The sequence below is a fragment of the Thalassophryne amazonica genome, chromosome 7 (genome assembly GCF_902500255.1).
Source record: "Thalassophryne amazonica chromosome 7, fThaAma1.1, whole genome shotgun sequence".
Lineage (NCBI taxonomy): Eukaryota > Metazoa > Chordata > Actinopteri > Batrachoidiformes > Batrachoididae > Thalassophryne > Thalassophryne amazonica.
In genome coordinates this window covers 115,111,366-115,130,243 of record NC_047109.1, presented here as the reverse complement: position 1 = coordinate 115,130,243, position 18,878 = coordinate 115,111,366, and the positions used below count along the sequence as shown (strand labels likewise).

Genomic DNA, 18,878 nt, shown 5'->3' with positions numbered 1-18,878 from the left:
GAGGCGTCATAACATCCGATCAGTTAGTCGCTCTGTGCGTTGCCATAACAACGGATCAATCGGTCGCTCCGAGAGGCGTCATAACATCCGATCGGTTAGTCGCTCCATGCGTTGGCATAACAACGGATCAGTCGGTCGTTCCGTGAGGCGTCATAACATCCGATTGGTTAGTCGCTCCGTGCGGTGTCATAACAACGGATCAATCGGTCACTCCGTGAGGCGTCATAACATCTGATCGGTTAGCCGCTCCATGCGGTGTCATAACAACGGATCAATCGGTCACTCCGTGCGGCGTCATAACATACGATTGGTTAGTCGCTCCGTGCGATGCCATAACAACGGATCTGTTCAGTTGTGATTCAGGTCGATAACACTGTGATATAACCAGTTGCCAGTAGATGGCAGTGTTCTATTTATTTTGATGCTGGTTATATCACACGGTTGTTGACCTGAATTACAATTTAACAGACTTTTCATCCTTGCAAATGCCTTTTTCACAAATGAAAAAATGAGATGTTTTACAAAAATACATTTATTTGTAAACACCAACACACACATTACAATTACCGCAATTAAAAGCGTGTGATAATGAAAGTTTTTTTGTGCCTACAGGCTCCTCAGAGTTTGTCCTCTTGTGTATTTAGGGTCAGAGTTTCCCTGCAGTCCTGAATGACCCCGGTCTACCTGGACAACCAACTGCTTCAGGCCAGCATGTAACCCTGGTCAGTCATCAGTCCCAAGACAGGAACGGAGCAGCTGATGGTGGATATCCTGTAAGTGCTTTATTAAAAGTGTAATGTGCTGTGTATGACTTTTTTTATTTTTAAACAATTCACGCTTCACACATTAATTTTTTGCAAGAAAACATAAATCTGTAGCGGCCTCGTGTGGAAAAGACAGATTCATCAATCATACAACACTTGGACTTCGGATTAAATCTGCAAGAAAAGTTCTCCCGGTTGGAAATATTTTCAAAACCTTTTTATCAGGTTTTGGAGTGAAGATTGGAGCCATAAATCTAAGGAGCTTGATGCTGACAGTGTACAGTATCGTGAGCAGCGGCTCAGTATTTTCAACACATTGTCCGCCACTGGAAGATTTTAAAGGGACATGTCTCAAAGAATTCACAACAACTCGGATTTTAGATATTAGAGGTCATATGATGTCTAAAGTAAAGCATGATCTTCAGACGGCCATTCATGCTTTCATTATCTCTGGACTTGATTATTGTAATGCACTTTATTCTGGCATTAATCGGTCATCTCTTGCACGTCTCCAGTTGGTGCAAAATGCTGCTGCTTGTCTTTTAACAGACACTTTTAGATGTGAGCATATTACACCTGTCCTGAACTCACTGTACTGGCTTTCAGTTCATTTTATAATTGATTTTAAGATTTTAATGTTTGTTTTTAAAGCTATTTATGGCCTAGCACCTTCTTACCTGTCTGACATTTTAACTTTGCGCACTTACAGTAGGACATTACGGGCGTCTGACCAGCTTTTCTTAGATGTTCCAAGGTCAAAATATAAATTCTGGGGTGATGGTGCTTTTGCGGTAGCTGAACCCAGACTGTGGAACAAGCTACCTCTCGACTTACACACTATTTCTGGCCGAGCACTTTTAAAACTAAGTTAAAGACTTATTTATTTAAGCTGGCTTTTAACACCTAGTGGTATCTGTGTTTTTACTGTAGAGCACTCTGGACACAGGACTCTGGTGCTGTAAAGTGCTTTATAAATAAATGGAAAATGGACTGCATTTATATAGTGCTTTTCCATCTGCATCAGATGCTCAAAGCACATTACAATAATGCCTCACATTCACCCCAATGTGAGGGTGCTGCCATACAAGGTTCTCACTACACACCGGGAGCAACCAGTGGTGGGCACAGATAACCAAAAAATTAACTTTGATAACAGATAATCAGATAACTGAAAAGTTATCTTTGATAAAGATAAAATGATAAACCACCCAAAAATGTATTGGAAGTTACAGATAACCAATAACTGATAAATTCCAGTATTGCCTCCGGTACACTTGCAACTACTAACAAGCTGATTTTGAGTTTTTACACCATGATCGCTTCTGAAAGCATCAAAGGTGACGACAGACCCAAACAATGACTCAGCACTTCTGTCTTTGAACATTCTTCCCCCTGCTGGAAGCTCCAGTTTACTACATAGCTTCCAGCACAGAAACAAGCTGAGAGGAGCCACAAAGCTCAACTCTCTACTCAATCACAATGCTGCCGTCAGGCAGAGGTCTTGAAAAATAAAGCAATGCTGAGTTATGGTTTGGTGTATAAATAAAATTAATACTGATAGAATAACTTCATTAATGTCAATTCTGTCATTTGTGCAAAGTTAAGATATATATCTTTTAATGTTGAATAATGCACTAGTTCAATTGGGTCTTATTTTCACTGTTGATATTGTTATCTTTGTGTACCTTGTCCTTTGTGTGCTCCTGCTGCAACATTAATTTCCCTTTACGGGACAATAAAGAAATTCTGATTGTGATTCTGATAATTCTGAAGTTTTGTAACAAACACAGACAGATGGCATTCTGGGTAAAATGTGCTTCCGCTAACACTGATTGGTTGACTCATTCATTCTATGTAAACCAACACGTTAATGTGAGGTGTGTCGTGTGTTGGTGTTTACAGATAAATGTGCTTTTGTAAAATATACTATTTTTTATTTGTAAAAAAGGCATTTTCAAAAAAAAAAAGCCAAGTTGTAATTAGATAACTGTCTGATATAACCGGTGTCAAAATAAATAGAACACTGGCATGATCTATGAGTTGAGTTTTGGCCCTTTTTCAGCTGATTTTTCATTCCTGTGAGAATTTTTTGGATTGCACCGAGTTTCAGGTTAATCGCGCGTCCTGCATCGTTTAGTATACATGAAGTAACGAGCTGCGTTTAACATCGATCTCACGGCCACCTCCTGATCGGCAATTGTATGATCAGATGAAAATCAAACCTGTTTGATATTCTGGTCGACCATTGTGAAGGTATCCTGCTGCTGAAGCGCTACAAGCATCCTCTTGCACTGTGCCTGTGCAAACACCGCAGACCTGTCTTGTAATTTTTTTTTTTGTTTTGTTTTTTTTCAACTTTGATGTCTCCCATCGAGAGTTTTTATAAATTAGGTTTGAAAAAAATGCTTCTGTTTACGTTTTGCTTCTGGAAACACGAGTCCAACGTGTGGTTTTTGAACGTACAATGTGTGTGAGAAAATAAATCGTGTGCTCTGAACTTTTGTGCGGTTATGTGGTACTGTTTGAGCTGGAACCGAGTACAGTGATTAAAAATATCAGCCCAGCTTCAGGGTGAATACTGCCATTAATACTACTGGCCAGTAGATGGCAGCAGAGACCTTGAAAACATGCCAAAACAAAATTCCAGATAATCTGTGTTGCGCTACGTTTAAGATGCATGGAATTTAATAAACACAAACACAATAACAACATCTATAAACCCACAGAATATATTCACGAGAGTTTTAGGCACTCAAGTTTAATGCTGTTGTCCATGGACCCTGATCAAAGTGTCTCAAATGCATTTCTCATGTCGTGAATGTACTGAGATTACCCTATCCTACCCATAATGCACCAGGACACAGCATGTCCACACTAAAACCTTAAAAATTAGCGCATTACTTTAAAACTAAAACATATATCTGATATTTTTACTTTAGAAAACTTCAGATGTGACGTTAATTTAAATAACTTGTCCAAAATTAGTTTGGTTAAAATTTGAACCATAAGTTTAAAATGTATGCCTCTGGATGACTTGGGTGATATTGCCCGCTTATCAGTATGGGGTTAAAAGAAATTAGTTTTTTTTGTGTGACCAGTTCTCCTTTGCCTGCAGAAGATAGAGTGGTTTCTTCTAGATACAGCTACTTCTGTTTGCAGAGGGTAGGACTACACATCTGCTACAAAACATTTAACAGGTAGGTGCTCAACTGATTTGAAATTTTATAAGTGTTTATAGCTGTTCAGCTTTGTTTACCACGTTACCGGTCTAAAATTTATCAGAAGATAGGAAGAACAACTAAAAGGTCTAAATGAAGTATTTATTTGAAGTAATTAGTCATACCCCTCTGCCAGAACTGGTGAAGAAACGTGTTCTTCTACAAACTGAATACAATACTTTATCTACCCAGCAGGCTGAATATCTGATCTCCAAGTCAAAATGTGGATATTATGAACATGGGGAAAAGGCGGGACATCTGCTCGCACACCAGTTGCGACAGAGATCTGCATATCAAAATATTTCAGCAGTTAATAATGACCACGGTTCTAGTTGTTCAGACAGTGTAGAAATTAATAAATGCTTCACCAGTTTCTTTCAGTCACTGTACTCCCCAGACAAAATATCAAAGACATCTGATTTCAAGTACTTCTTCAAAGAGCTCAACGTACCTGCAATAGATTCTGATTTAGTCAGTGACTTGGAGAGGGATTTTTCGGTAAACAAGATAAGCCTGGCAATAAAGGACTTACAAAGTGGAACATCTCCAGTACCAGATGGTTTTTCGGCAATACTGTCTCCAGTATTACTATCCATGTTTACAGAGTCCCTGAATTCATCATAACTTCCACTGTCTATGCGCCAAGCTGTCATCACTCTGCTACTTAAAAAAGATAAAAACCCCTTAAATTGTAGTTCTTATCGCCCAATTTCACTTCTAAATACAGATGCTAAAATATTAGCAAAAGTACTGGCGAAGCACCTCAAAAGAGTTATTCCTAGGATTGTTTCACCTGACCAGACAGGATTTGTGAAAAATCGCTAATCCTTTTTTAACATTAGACGATTGTTCAATATTCTTTACTCCCCCACTTCACCTGGTCATAAAGATCTTGAAAGTGTTATCTCTCTAGATGCTGAAGAAGCTTTTGACCGGGTGGAGTGGGATTACCTTTTCAAAACGCTGGATATGTTTAAATTTGGCCCCAAATTTCTGTCTTGGATCAGACTGCTTTATTGCTCTCCAATGGCAGCAGTTCAGACCAACAAAAATCTCTCATCCTACTTCCTATTACAACGTGGCACAAGGCAAGGGTGCCCTCTCTCGCCGCTTTTATTTTTAGTGGCCATCGAACCATTAGCCCTGGCAATGCGGCAGAGTTCATTCATCAGGGGAATAAAGTGTGTGGGCTCAGAACACAGGGTGTCTCTTTATGCAGATGATGCATTATTGTTTGTTTCAACTCCTATGTCTAGCATTCCTGCATTATTGGACATGCTTGATAGGTTTGGGAAGATATCTGGCTATACAGTTAATTTTCAAAAAAGTGAAATGATCCCCCTAAGATCACTGGATGAGAATCTTTCCAAAATAGCCCCTTTTAAATGCAATTTTAAAAAGTTCAAGTATCTTGATATCTGGGTGACCCATGACTATAAAGAGCTATACAATGCTAATTAATTACCATTGTTATCCAGTCTTAAACAGGACATAGCCCTTTGGGAATTATTGCCTCTTTCGTTGGGGGCTAGGATTAATTCAATTAAAATGATTGTTCTGCCTAAATTTCTTTACTTATTTCAAAGCCTACCTATTTTCCTTTCCAAATCTTTCTTCTCTAAATTGTATAGTCAGATATCATCTTGTATTTGGAATAAAAAGCACCCAGGATTGGGCAAGAAAATACTGCAGCTGCCCCGGGACTTGGGTGGCATGTCACTCCCTAACTTTATGTATTATTACTGGGCTGCTAATAATAGAGCAGAGTTGTACTAGCTTGGAGGAGATAATGCAGCACCTAGCTGGGTAATTTTGGAAAGAGGCTCAATACAGTATAGCTCTCCTGTCGCATTGCTCTATTCTGATTTACCCTTCAAACAGCCTATCTCATTTTACTCTTCCAACCCAGTAGTGATACACACACTTTAAATTTGGAATCAGTGTAGAAGGTCATTTAAATGTGATAATTTATTATTCACAGCACCAGTTACAAAGAACCATATGTTTGTCCCATCAGTGACTGATGAGGTCTTTGATATCTGGGAGGGGCTTGGGATACATTCTTTGTATAATCTATACATAGATAACAATTTTGCTTCATTTGATCAGCTGGTAAAGAAATATAATATTCCAAAGTCACACTTTTTTAGATATTTGCAATTGAGAAATTTTGTCCGGCTGCTTTCCTTTGTGTCCCTCCCAGTCACTGTTAGACAAACTTCTGGATTATCAAACTGACTCTAAAAAGGTTTTGAGCAGGATTTACACCTTACTCATGTCATATCACGAGCCCAGTCTGGAGGACCTTAAGCGGAAATGGGAAATGGACTTGAATGAGACTGTATCGGACTCTGTGTGGCAAAGGGCACTACATAACATTCATTCATCTTCTGTCTCATTCAGACATACGGTGGTCCAATTCAAAGTTGTGCACCGTTTGCACTGGTCTAAAGACAAGTTGTCCAAGATCAATCCAGATCTGGACCCATCATGTGATTGTTGCAAACAAACACCGGCTACACTTGTGCACATGTTTTGGACTTGCCCCAAACTCTGTGGATATTGGTATTCCATTTTTAAGGCCTTTTCCAGGATTTGCGGAAAAACTGTGTACCCCTGTCCTTGGATTGCTTTGTTTGGGGTAGTATCCCCGAAATTTATTTTGAACAGAAGCCAAGAAAAAAATGAATGCTTTTTGTTCTTTATTGGCTCGCAGACTAATTTTGTTCAAATGGAAGGAGGCGTGCCCTCCAGCATTCGCTCAATCTATGAAAGATGTTATGGCACATATACATTTGGAAAAGATAAGGTATATACTTAAAGGTTCCCCTGGGAAGTTTTATGATCAATGGCTGCCTTTTATTTCTTATTTTGACAGCGTGTCTGCTAACAGTTTGATTTAAATTGCTCAATTCTGTATTTTGTACGCAAATCCTTATTTTACAATTTTGTACCAGACAGAAATATGGTATGTTTCTTGAACTGGTATAGCACAGGGTGGGAAGGGAGGGATTTCTCTCTTTTTTTCTCTCTCTCTTGTATACTTTTATTTGTGTTTGTCATTTTCTAAACTTGTACAATACAAACAATAAAAAGACACTGATAAAAAAAAAATATATATATAGGAAGATAATTAGTCCGATAATGGTTTTCAAAGTTATCTGAAAAGATAATCCAATAATGAAAACATTATCTTCGATAATTATCGGTTATTGGATTATCGGAACTGTGCCCACCACTGGGAGCAACTAGGGGATTAAGGACCTTGCCCAGGGGTCCTTAGTGAGTTTCCAGTCAGGCTAGGATTGAAACTGAGGATCCTCTGGTCTCAAGCCCAGCACTTAACCACTAGACCATCATCTCCCCAATAAATGTTGATTGATTGATTGATTGATATACTGGTATTTATTGGTACACTTCCATGACCCATCTCTAAGCATACACCAATCAAAACAAACAGCTACATAGACTGCCAAGAACAAAATACTAATTTTTCCAAAAGCTTCTGAGGTTTTACGGCAGTGTTTAAGTCACTGAGCAAATGCCCCAGAGCGCCTTTGAATGAAATGTAGAGAAACTCCTGGTATTGTTCAGAGCCGAGCTGCGGATTAATTGCAAAGTTTACCTAAGTGTGATGTCATATCCTGATGACTCATTTTTAAATTGATAATCTCTGTGTACGCACATCAAGTAGTCATCCACACAGTGTGTTAAAAACACAGTATCCTTGAGAGACAGCTTTGTGCATGCTCAGTGTCCCTCGTTGATGCAGTAGTGGTGAAACGTCTAAGGGAGTTGAGGGCGAATTGTCCATGTCTCCTCTCGAGCTGGTAATCTGTATGGCATTCTGTCTCTCCTGAAAATAATGAGTACCATATTCCTGATTTTTTTCACTGACCTGAATGAATGCTGGCCCATCGCTTTTGAATGAATGGTGAGTAGTTTCATGACCAATAATCGGTTGACCCCAGGTCGATAATCGGTAATATATATATTAGCGATTGATCAGTTATTGGTATGGCAGATTCTGGGTCAACCCCATAATCATCCCAGTAGAGAACCTCAATGCCACAAATGTGAAAACTGCTCACATCTGCTTCACTGAAGGAGTTACCATGATGCAGATTATTTGTATCATTGAAAACGTTCCATAGATGTTCTAAAATAGGATTTGTGAGTGGATTGCCACAAGGGGGTGTACAAGAAAAAAAAAAATTGTAATGGTGGAAATATATGTAAAATATTCAAGGGCATTTTCACACATGAAATCCAGAACAGGATCAGAACCAAAGATGATGTTTGCAGACATTTTGTCTGGTTAGTTTGGTTCCACACAATACGTTTACTGTTGCCTTTGTTGGCTAAAAGCCAAATCCCTACTTTAGTTTGGGTCCAGTCGGTGAGCTCAGCTTTTTTTGTGTCCCTGTTTGTTTTCTGGCTGATACGGCCGTCACTGAACACCACCTCCCTGAATGTCGATGGATTTGTTGTGTTTTTTGTTTTTGGAGTGAGCAGTGAGCAAATTCATCGCACTTGCCTTCAAAAGGGAAATACTTACAACTGCTGCCTGACCGATAAAGTTTGGGAATCACTGTTCGAAAGTGTTCAAGAGCACAATAAAGGTTAGACTTTTTTTTGCTGCTGTAATCTTGTATTATTTAATTATGTGTTATGTGTGTGTTTTCCAGATGACTGATGATGGTGATAAGTGTATGAAGGACAGACAGGCCGGTGCTGATGAGTGTAAGCAGTGTTACTATTGCAGTGAGGTCTGCCAGAATGCCAACTCACTGCGACGCCACTGCAGACAAGCTCACGGCAAAGACCGCTGCCACGTCTGTGGTGTCTGTAAGAAGGCTTTCAAGCGAGCTACGCACCTGAAGGTACGAACGACAACCGGACAGGTTGCATCCAGATTTCAATTTCAATTTAAATGTTTCAGAAAGGGTGAGAAGCAATGTTGTAGCAAGTGCACGGTAGTTATTACTGTACTCATACCAATATTACTAGTGCATATTTTACATAGCACAGAAGTATTACTGCAGTATTTATCACACATAACTGCAATAAATTTAAAAAAAATTGTGTAACCACAATAAAAAGGGTCACAGCAGTTTTACAGGAGAGGACTTGCATGCACAAAATGTGCACGTGCCAAATTTACCCTGACTAAATGTGCATGTGTGGGAATGTCCACATGCGGCCAATCCAGCTATGAAAATAAGGAACAGAAAAGCTCAGATTACAACACACACAGAGGGAGCGTTGCTCAATTACATCTTTACATAGTAAATAGCTGCTATACAACCTATAAATGTTTAAAATATGCTTCATAGCACCTTTTAAATTTTACTTTTTGCTGCCTAGAATCAAGAAATTGTTCCAGTTTGCTTTCCGCTACATAGAACTCAAAAGGAACAGTGTTCATCACCTTGTCGAAACACATCCTAAAATCTGTCAATCATTTGCTGAAGAACACATAATCTGGCAACATTCCAAATTAATTTATCTAAAATCATATTTAGTTAGGTCATTTTCATTTGTATTACTTTCTCCAAAACCAGCACAAATGAAGTCTATCAGCTGTGTGCATCTTATCATCGACCCTCAGCATGTGCACTTTGATTGAGAGCTGAATCTGCTTCTATTGGGCTATTTCCATATGAGTCCTTTCATTATTATTAAAATTTTATTACAGAGATTAGAGCATGCCATAGGTATTAAAGGCACTGCGCTGCGGTGGTTTGAATCATATTTGTCTAATAGATTACAATTTGTTCATGTAAATGGGGAATCTTCTTCACAGACTAAAGTTAATTATGGAGTTCCACAAGGTTCTGTGCTAGGACCAATTTTATTCACTTTATACATGCTTCCCTTAGGCAGTATTATTAGACGGTATTGCTTAAATTTTCATTGTTACGCAGATGATACCCAGCTTTATCTATCCATGAAGCCAGAGGACACACACCAATTAGCTAAACTGCAGGATTGTCTTACAGACATAAAGACATGGATGACCTCTAATTTCCTGCTTTTAAACTCAGATAAAACTGAAGTTATTGTACTTGGCCCCACAAATCTTAGAAACATGGTGTCTAACCAGATCCTTACTCTGGATGGCATTACCCTGACCTCTAGTAATACTGTGAGAAATCTTGGAGTCATTTTTGATCAGGATATGTCATTCAAAGCGCATATTAAACAAATATGTAGGACTGCCTTTTTGCATTTATGCAATATCTCTAAAATCAGAAAGGTCTTGTCTCAGAGTGATGCTGAAAAACTAATTCATGCATTTATTTCCTCTAGGCTGGACTATTGTAATTCATTATTATCAGGTTGTCCTAAAAGTTCCCTAAAAAGCCTTCAGTTAATTCAAAATGCTGCAGCTAGAGTACTGACGGGGACTAGAAGGAGAGAGCATATCTCACCCATATTGGCCTCTCTTCATTGGCTTCCTGTTAATTCTAGAATAGAATTTAAAATTCTTCTTCTTACTTATAAGGTTTTGAATAATCAGGTCCCATCTTATCTTAGGGACCTCGTAGTACCATATCACCCCAATAGAGCGCTTCGCTCTCAGACTGCAGGCTTACTTGTAGTTCCTAGGGTTTGTAAGAGTAGAATGGGAGGCAGAGCCTTCAGCTTTCAGGCTCCTCTCCTGTGGAACCAGCTCCCAGTTCAGATCAGGGAGACAGACACCCTCTCTACTTTTAAGATTAGGCTTAAAACTTTCCTTTTTGCTAAAGCTTATAGTTAGGGCTGGATCAGGTGACCCTGAACCATCCCTTAGTTATGCTGCTATAGACGTAGACTGCTGGGGGGTTCCCATGATGCACTGTTTCTTTCTCTTTTTGCTCTGTATGCACCACTCTGCATTTAATCATTAGTGATCGATCTCTGCTCCCCTCCACAGCATGTCTTTTTCCTGGTTCTCTCCCTCAGCCCCAACCAGTCCCAGCAGAAGACTGCCCCTCCCTGAGCCTGGTTCTGCTGGAGGTTTCTTCCTGTTAAAAGGGAGTTTTTCCTTCCCACTGTAGCCAAGTGCTTGCTCACAGGGGGTCGTTTTGACCGTTGGGGTTTTACATAATTATTGTATGGCCTTGCCTTACAATATAAAGCGCCTTGGGGCAACTGTTTGTTGTGATTTGGCGCTATATAAAAAAATTGATTGATTGATTGATTATTATGAAAGCTAACAAAGCCATAGACACAAAACACTTTTAGTAGCTTCACATTAGACCTGAGAACAAAAAAAAAATTTCACATTAGACCTGAGCAGGACTGAGAACAAAAAAAAAATAATTTTTTTTGTTATATATATTTTAAGGGGATTTTTAATATAAATTGTGAGATTTAAAAAAAACAAAACAATTTTGTCTCCATGGAGTCATTACACATAAATTTAAATTTATTTAATTTTGAATTTTTTTCAATCAATGAACAATTTATTTTCACCATTTATGGTCTCATCTGCCCCTTAAAATGAATTTATACACATGAGGTTTGCATTGACTTTTCAAGATTGTAATCCAGTTTATTATATGGCTGCGTCGCTACACGCGCTCTAATTGGCTGATTACTGGTGGGATACTGGACCGGTTACCATGGCAGTCGGTCCGCAACGCGTATTTTCATTACAAACCAGGAAGCTAAAAGCCAGGAAGCTAAAAGCACGATCAGAAAAACCAAGTCAGACATGAACGTACTAACAGCATCTGAAAAAACACACAGATTGAAAGTTTACCAGCTAACGATTGGACCATCTGTTAGCAAGTTCTTCAGAGGTGAAGAAAGCGAACAAGCCCAACGCCGTTAACAGCATATTCGGGTGATACTGTAAATTTCCGTGTTTACATATATAATAAACAAATTATTAACCTTACTTTCTCGGTTAATAATCTTTTATTATTTAGCCCCAAGGTGTTGTATATGACTGATGTTTAAACCTTACCCACTCTGTGAGCAAACACAGTGGTGATGGTGGTCAGCAAAAACTCCCATGACATATTTTAATGACAGGAAAAAACCTCAAGGTGACCAGACTCAGCAGGGTGACCATCTGCTTTGACCAAACCATCAAATAAAACAAAAGCACACAGGAAAGTGTCAGAATACATACTCCATATGTGACGTGTATAACAAAGACTCATTGTTGAGAGAGAAGTGGGTATAATTACAGGGAAAACAAGACCTTAACCATGTAAGAATGTGTATTTCAGTCAGTGGTGTGAAAGTCTGGAAGAAACTCAGCAAAGAGCTGAAACAAAGTCCAAGCATCAATCTGTTTAAGAAAAGGCTCAAACTGGTTATTATTAATAAGTACAGGGATGAGGACGGGAGGTGAACAGCACAGATATGCAAACAATGTGTCGGGATGTGCATATGTGTAGGTGTGTTTCGGTGAGAACGTGTACCTCTGGAGGGAGTTGTATTGTGGTCTGAATGTTATTTTGGATTGGAGATGTATACTGGTTTGCACATATACCGAACTAGTGTATAGTCGGGTTTAAAATCTGTTTCGTATGAATGTATGTGCAGGTTGTGTGTGTGTGTGTGTGTGTGTGTGTGTGTGTGTGTGTGTGTGTGTGTGTGTGTGTGTGTGTGTGTGTGTGTGTGTGTGTGTGTGTGTGTGTGTGTGCGAGCACAGAAGTGTATGGGTGGCTATGCTTGTATTATCTGTATAATTAGTTAATTTGTATTTTTGTTGTAGTCATATACATATATGTGACGTGGTGTTTTTAATAACAATGAGGAACAGGTGTGTATGTGTTGATTTTGATATTCTGATATTCACGTTTGGTGGCATGTCTGGAATAAATTATTTATTCATTCATTATTCATTCATTCATAACCAATCAAACACTGATCAACATGAACGTATGATCAGATCTCCAGTCACACTGGTCATGGAGCTGTTATGGTAAATGTGTTTTAGGCCTGACCTTGACCGTTGCCCAGTCTGTGCCAAAAGATAATCATGTGAAGACATTAATCTAGATAATATTCACACCAAGACGAGTGAAAATCCACTCAGCCGGTTTTTTGTTTTGTTCTGTTTTCATTCCCTGTACACACACACACACACACACACACAGGAGCGATAACAACACCCTGCTTGCTGTGCACAGAAGGTGACAAATAATAGCCAGATCCCATTATAGATTAAATCCACACACTATAACATGATCAGTCACGGTGTCAGTTTTTGTAGATGTTCAACAGCACCTGAGATCACAGGAGCATTTGCTACTTTTTTCCCTCACGAGTGGTAAAACAGCTGCGGGTGCACAGAGCTGACATGCTGCCTTTCTGCTCTCTGGGGTATTTAAGCAGAACTCGACTGCACTTGGGTTTATCGGTGGCTCCACTGCAGCCTGGAAAACATTCGCTTCGTGTTCTGTTCCTATCCTTTATGGCAAGTAAAGGAACATGGGAAGAACCAAAGGTCTTCTTCACTGTGTGAGGCAAAATATAATGATTCAACAAGTGGTGATTCAGATCAACTAAAATGGTCGCACTCAACAACAAAAACCTTCAACGCTGAGAGCAGCTTTACAGCTGGAGTCGAAAAAACCCTTCCTGTTGCTCTGATGGTGATGCTCTGATGACGATGCTCTGATGGCGATGCTCTGATGGCGATGCTCTGATGGCGATGCTCTGATGGCAATGCTCTGATGGCGATGCTCTGATGGCGATGCTCAGATGACGATGCTCCGATGACGATGCTCTGATGGCGATGCTCTGATGACGATGCTCTGATGGCGATGCTCTGATGGCGATGCTCTGATGGCGATGCTCTGATGGCGATGCTCAGATGACGATGCTCCGATGACGATGCTCTGATGGCGATGCTCTGATGGCGATGCTCTGATGGCGATGCTCTGATAGCAATGCTCTGATGGCGATGCTCTGATGGCGATGCTCTGATCACGATGCTCTGATGACAGTGCTCTGATGACGATGCTCTGATGGCGATGCTCTGACGGCGATGCTCTGACGGCGATGCTCTGACGGCGATGCTCTGACGACGATGCTCTGACGGCGATGCTCTGACGGCGATGCTCTGACGACGATGCTCTGATAGCGATGCTCTGATGACGATGCTCTGATAGCGATGCTCTGATGGCGATGCTCAGATGGCGATGCTCTGATGACGATGCTCTGATGACGATGCTCTGATAGCGATGCTCTGATGGCGATGCTCTGATGACGATGCTCCGATGACGATGCTCTGATAGCGATGCTCTGATGACGATGCTCTGATGGCGATGCTCTGATGGCGATGCTCTGATGGCGATGCTCCGATGACGATGCTCTGATAGCGATGCTCTGATGGCGATGCTCCGATGACGATGCTCAGATGACGATGCTCTGATGACGATGCTCTGATAGCGATGCTCTGATGACGATGCTCTGATGGCGAAGCTCTGATGACGATGCCTTGATGGTGTTGCCCTGATGCCGATGATCTGGTGGCGATGCTCTGATGGCGAAGCTCTGATGACGATGCTCTTTAGCCACCCCCCCCACCCCCCCACACACAAACAAAACTTCTGCTGATTTCTGGTCAGATTTCTACAAACATTCCTCACCCGTCATGTGCTTTCTCTGCCACGTTTATCTTCCTCAGCTCTCATGAAGTTTGGTGCCACTGTAAACAGGACGAGCTTCAGCTTCACTGTCCCCATTCTGCTCATTACTCAGAAATTAATGCTCACTTGTCGCTTTTGGATTTTTTTTTTTTTTTCCAAAAAGCTGAGCAGTGTACGTGTGACTTTTTCTTCTGTTTTGTTAACCTGTGCTCGGTACCTTCAACCTCTAATTCGAGGTGGCTAACTAAATCTAATGCTTCTTAAATGTGGAAATTTGTTAAATTGGCCTCATTTTCACATGACAGCTGGATGAGTTGATGAGCAGTTAACTGATAGAAGCACATTTTGTTCCTTCACATGTAGGCAAATTAAGAAGATTTCTCATTTTGCTCCATTGGTTTCATCATTTCAGCTGTTCGCTTATGATATGATTGAAGACTTGACCTCCAGCGCTCAATGAGATGTTCTGAATCTGAGCATGAAGCTGCTGAGATGAAAACAAGCTCTTCTAAAGCTGAGGTCATGATGTGCCACCATGAAAAGTCATGTCCATAAGTATTTGGACAGAATTTTGGGGGATTTTTGCCTCTGTTTGCCACCGAAGTGGAGCTGATCTTAAACAAAATGTGTTTGTAGTCTTTCAACTGCACACTGTCAGAGGTGTCAAATCCAGCTACAGAAAGTAAAAGTCCAGCCATATATTTGTTCCATCTTCCCAGTAAATCAATCAATCAATCAATCAATCAATTTTTTTATATAGCGCCAAATCACAACAAACAGTTGCCCCAAGGCGCTTTATATTGTAAGGCAAGGCCATACAATAATTATGTAAAACCCCAACGGTCAAAACGACCCCCTGTGAGCAAGCACTTGGCTACAGTGGGAAGGAAAAACTCCCTTTTAACAGGAAGAAACCTCCAGCAGAACCAGGCTCAGGGAGGGGCAGTCTTCTGCTGGCACTGGTTGGGGCTGAGGGAGAGAACCAGGAAAAAGACATGCTGTGGAGGGGAGCAGAGATCGATCACTAATGATTAAATGCAGAGTGGTGCATACAGAGCAAAAAGAGAAAGAAACAGTGCATCATGGGAACCCCCCAGCAGTCTACGTCTATAGCAGCATAACTAAGGGATGGTTCAGGGTCACCTGATCCAGCCCTAACTATAAGCTAGCTAAATTCAGCTGATTGAAATAAGTTCAGCTCTTCAGGCAGGTGGATGAGCTCATTATTGAGATCATCTGTTTTAGGTGCACAGGTAGAAGCAACACATGGAAGGGTTTTTACTTTCTGAAGCCGGATTTGACACCTCCGCGCAGTTGGAGCAAATTTGGGATTATGGACCTTTCCCAGAAGACCTTAGGGATTTTCCCTTCTGACAGAGGTTGGAACTGAGGGTCATCTGGTCACAAGCCCACCTCTCTGTATTGTGTATCTCTGTTCATCATCATCATGGCAACACTTCACAAACGAAGATTATGAAGGTAGTGGTCCACGTTGATTAGTTTATTCAGTGCTTCCATAACCTGGAACAACAGGTCAAAGATTATGGAGGTGGCTTGTTCATGAGTGACGAGTCCGATTCTGGACAAGAAGGTCTGGTTGTAGCAGCAGCAGACAAAGGTCTGGTCAGGAGTCCATGGTACAACATCTCTGTTCTTCCTCCTGTGTCTTTTGTTCTTCTGCCGGGGTCTTTGAAGGAGGAGACAGCATGGTTGATGGTGTGACACCAGTCATCTGGACCAGCTAATAAGGATGGACCACTGGCAATGGTCGATGTTGCAGGCACTGAAGGACTTCTTCAAGCAGTCCTTGTATCGTTTATTTGGTGCCACCCCCAGTCACAGTGGCCTGTGGACATCTCACCGTACAGGACGGTCTTGGGGAGGTGATGGTCTTCCATCCTGGAGATGTGGCCTGTCAAACATAGCTGTGACTCCAGCAATATGGCGTTGATTCTGAAGACCTCCACCTGTTTGAGGATTTCAACATTGGTGATGATGTCACTCCTTTTGGTGTTAACAAACAAGTACAACATGGGTCTTTGCATCTGAAAGTAAAAAAAAAAAAAATCACAATTCACTATTGACATTCCCTGCCACAGTAAGTCTGATGGCGAATATAAATGCTGAACATCTATATACTAAGCGTGGAGGTCCCATTTTTGTCCTCAATGTTCTCTGGATCTGCTCACTTCACACATCATCTCTATGCTCTTGATCTTCCCATATCGCCTATAGTTACAGACACACATCATGTCTCTTTCACAAATCCCCTTAATTGTCCACATTTTGCTGTTAATTAGACCCACTGATCTGTGATTTTCTGCCAGATGGTGTTTTCGCCTAGCGAGCATGAATCCGTCCAGCTTCTATGTCTGACATTCAGTGCATTATCACTGAGCACTGCTTTTTTTTTCGTCTGTATTTCATCAAGGTAGGTCCATTGAAAATCATCTGAAGATGATTTCTCGGGCAAAAACATCCACAGATTCCAAATCTGCCATCACATTTGTGCCAGCTATTATGGTTCTGGTGCTATGGGCCCCGTTTTGATGCCAAAAATAGTGCTTGGCCAGCGCCCCCCAAAAAAAGCATAAAAGCAGTATAGTTTTGTGAAAGCATTGCTTCTTAATTATTGCTAACTGATGTCAGCATGTTTTTTTTTTTTTTTACATTTTCTTTCCAGTCTTGCCTTGAGTTTTGTGCATTCTCATAATTTATTATAATCTGTCATTCCCATCATACTGCAGTATACACTAGGTGGCGCTGTTACTGCTGCATATGTCTTTTACTGCCACCTGGTGTTGTGATAGATAGATCAACTTTATTGACAACATCATAAACATGATCAGAAAAAAAATTAAAAGTTGCATCCATTTTCACTGCACTACAGATTCAGTCATTTCATAATTATTAGGACTTAAAAAAAAGATGAGGTTTAACCTTCTTAAACAAGGGCTCAGTGTGTCTGTTATAGCTGCTACTTCAAAATGCTTTGAAAGCTTTCTTTTGGAAGCTAATACATTGTGTCAGTATACTGCTGCACACTTTCCCGGGTCAGTGACTCACGATTAGGACACACCGTCTTCACCATCTGTAGGACGGGTACTTTGCTAGTCTGCAATAAACCTATACTGCCTCACTTTACTTCTCATGTGCAGTACGTTGTGGAAATCTGTAAAATTCTCCTGTGTAATTTTTCTGTGTAAAATATTTGCTGTCATGTGTAATATCTTCCCATAACTTTTTCCCTTCAAGACCTTTACCTTATTTATTACTACTATTATTATTATTATTATTATTATTATTATTATTATTATTATTATTATTACAGATGGACCCCTGTTAACTCACGTATGCATGCCTCATGTTTCGGCTTTACTCGTGATTGATTTGTGGACCCTGAAAATTTAGACCTACTGTATCTTTTTGGTCAGCCTGATTAGCTCAGGGTTTCACATGACTCACAGTTCGATTTTGTTGACCCCATCTTGTGCAAGTTAACAAGGTTCTCCTGTATTATTATTATTATCTCTTCAGCTGTTTTCTACTTCATTAGTATTTCTTCTTTTCTTTCTTTTTGTGAATTAAGGGCTTTCCTCTGTGTTTCCTTTTAAAACAAAGACTCTAAGAGAGCCCCACACAAGAATTCCTATGTGCCTCGACTGTTTGGTTTATGCACAAATGGCAAATAAAGAATCTTGAATCTGTCTGGAGTAGGCAGTCCTCAAAAACTGAGTCACCATGCAACAAAGGAAAACAGTAAGAGAAGCCACCAAGACACCACTGACGGCTCCATAGTCGTTATTGCGGAAACCATGCATTGCAGAAGCGCGGTGGCTCAGTGGTTAGCACACTTGCCTCACAGCAAGAACTTCCTTCCTGTGTGTAGTTTGCATTTTCCCCCTGGGTCTGCGTGTTGTTTTCTCAGGGTACTTTAAACTACGTGCACATTAACATCATGCTCCTTTCCCTGAAAGTGTCTCTAGATCTGTTCAAGCCGGATGCTAACATTTGGCTGCTGTCACTGAACTTCTTCGTCTTCATCCCACCATAAAATTTTCTTCTCTTGGGCGTGTACAGAAACAAAATGTTAAAAAAAAGTTGTCACTGTCCACATGCAATTGGACCTGTCTCTAATATTGCCCCGAATGAAGGAATTTGAGTATCTTGAAGTTTTGTTTGCAACTGAGGCAAAAATGGGGTATCAACAGACAGAATGGAGCAATGTCTACATTAACACGGGCGATCCTTTGGACTGTCACTGTCAAAGTGTAGCTGAGACAGAAGTAAAAGCTTGC

At 40.6% G+C, this 18,878-nt stretch overlaps 1 protein-coding gene across 1 annotated transcript in view; it reads left to right on the top strand.

Annotated features, from left to right (window-relative positions):
• The window catches only part of LOC117514799 (zinc finger protein 236-like), a 240,910-nt gene that overhangs the window by 196,930 nt on the left and 25,102 nt on the right, over positions 1 to 18,878 (top strand). The window contains exons 27-28 of the mRNA XM_034175391.1: positions 645 to 773; positions 8,671 to 8,865. Coding sequence (XP_034031282.1) covers positions 645 to 773; positions 8,671 to 8,865 — 324 coding nt within the window. The remainder of the gene's footprint in view (positions 1 to 644; positions 774 to 8,670; positions 8,866 to 18,878) is intronic.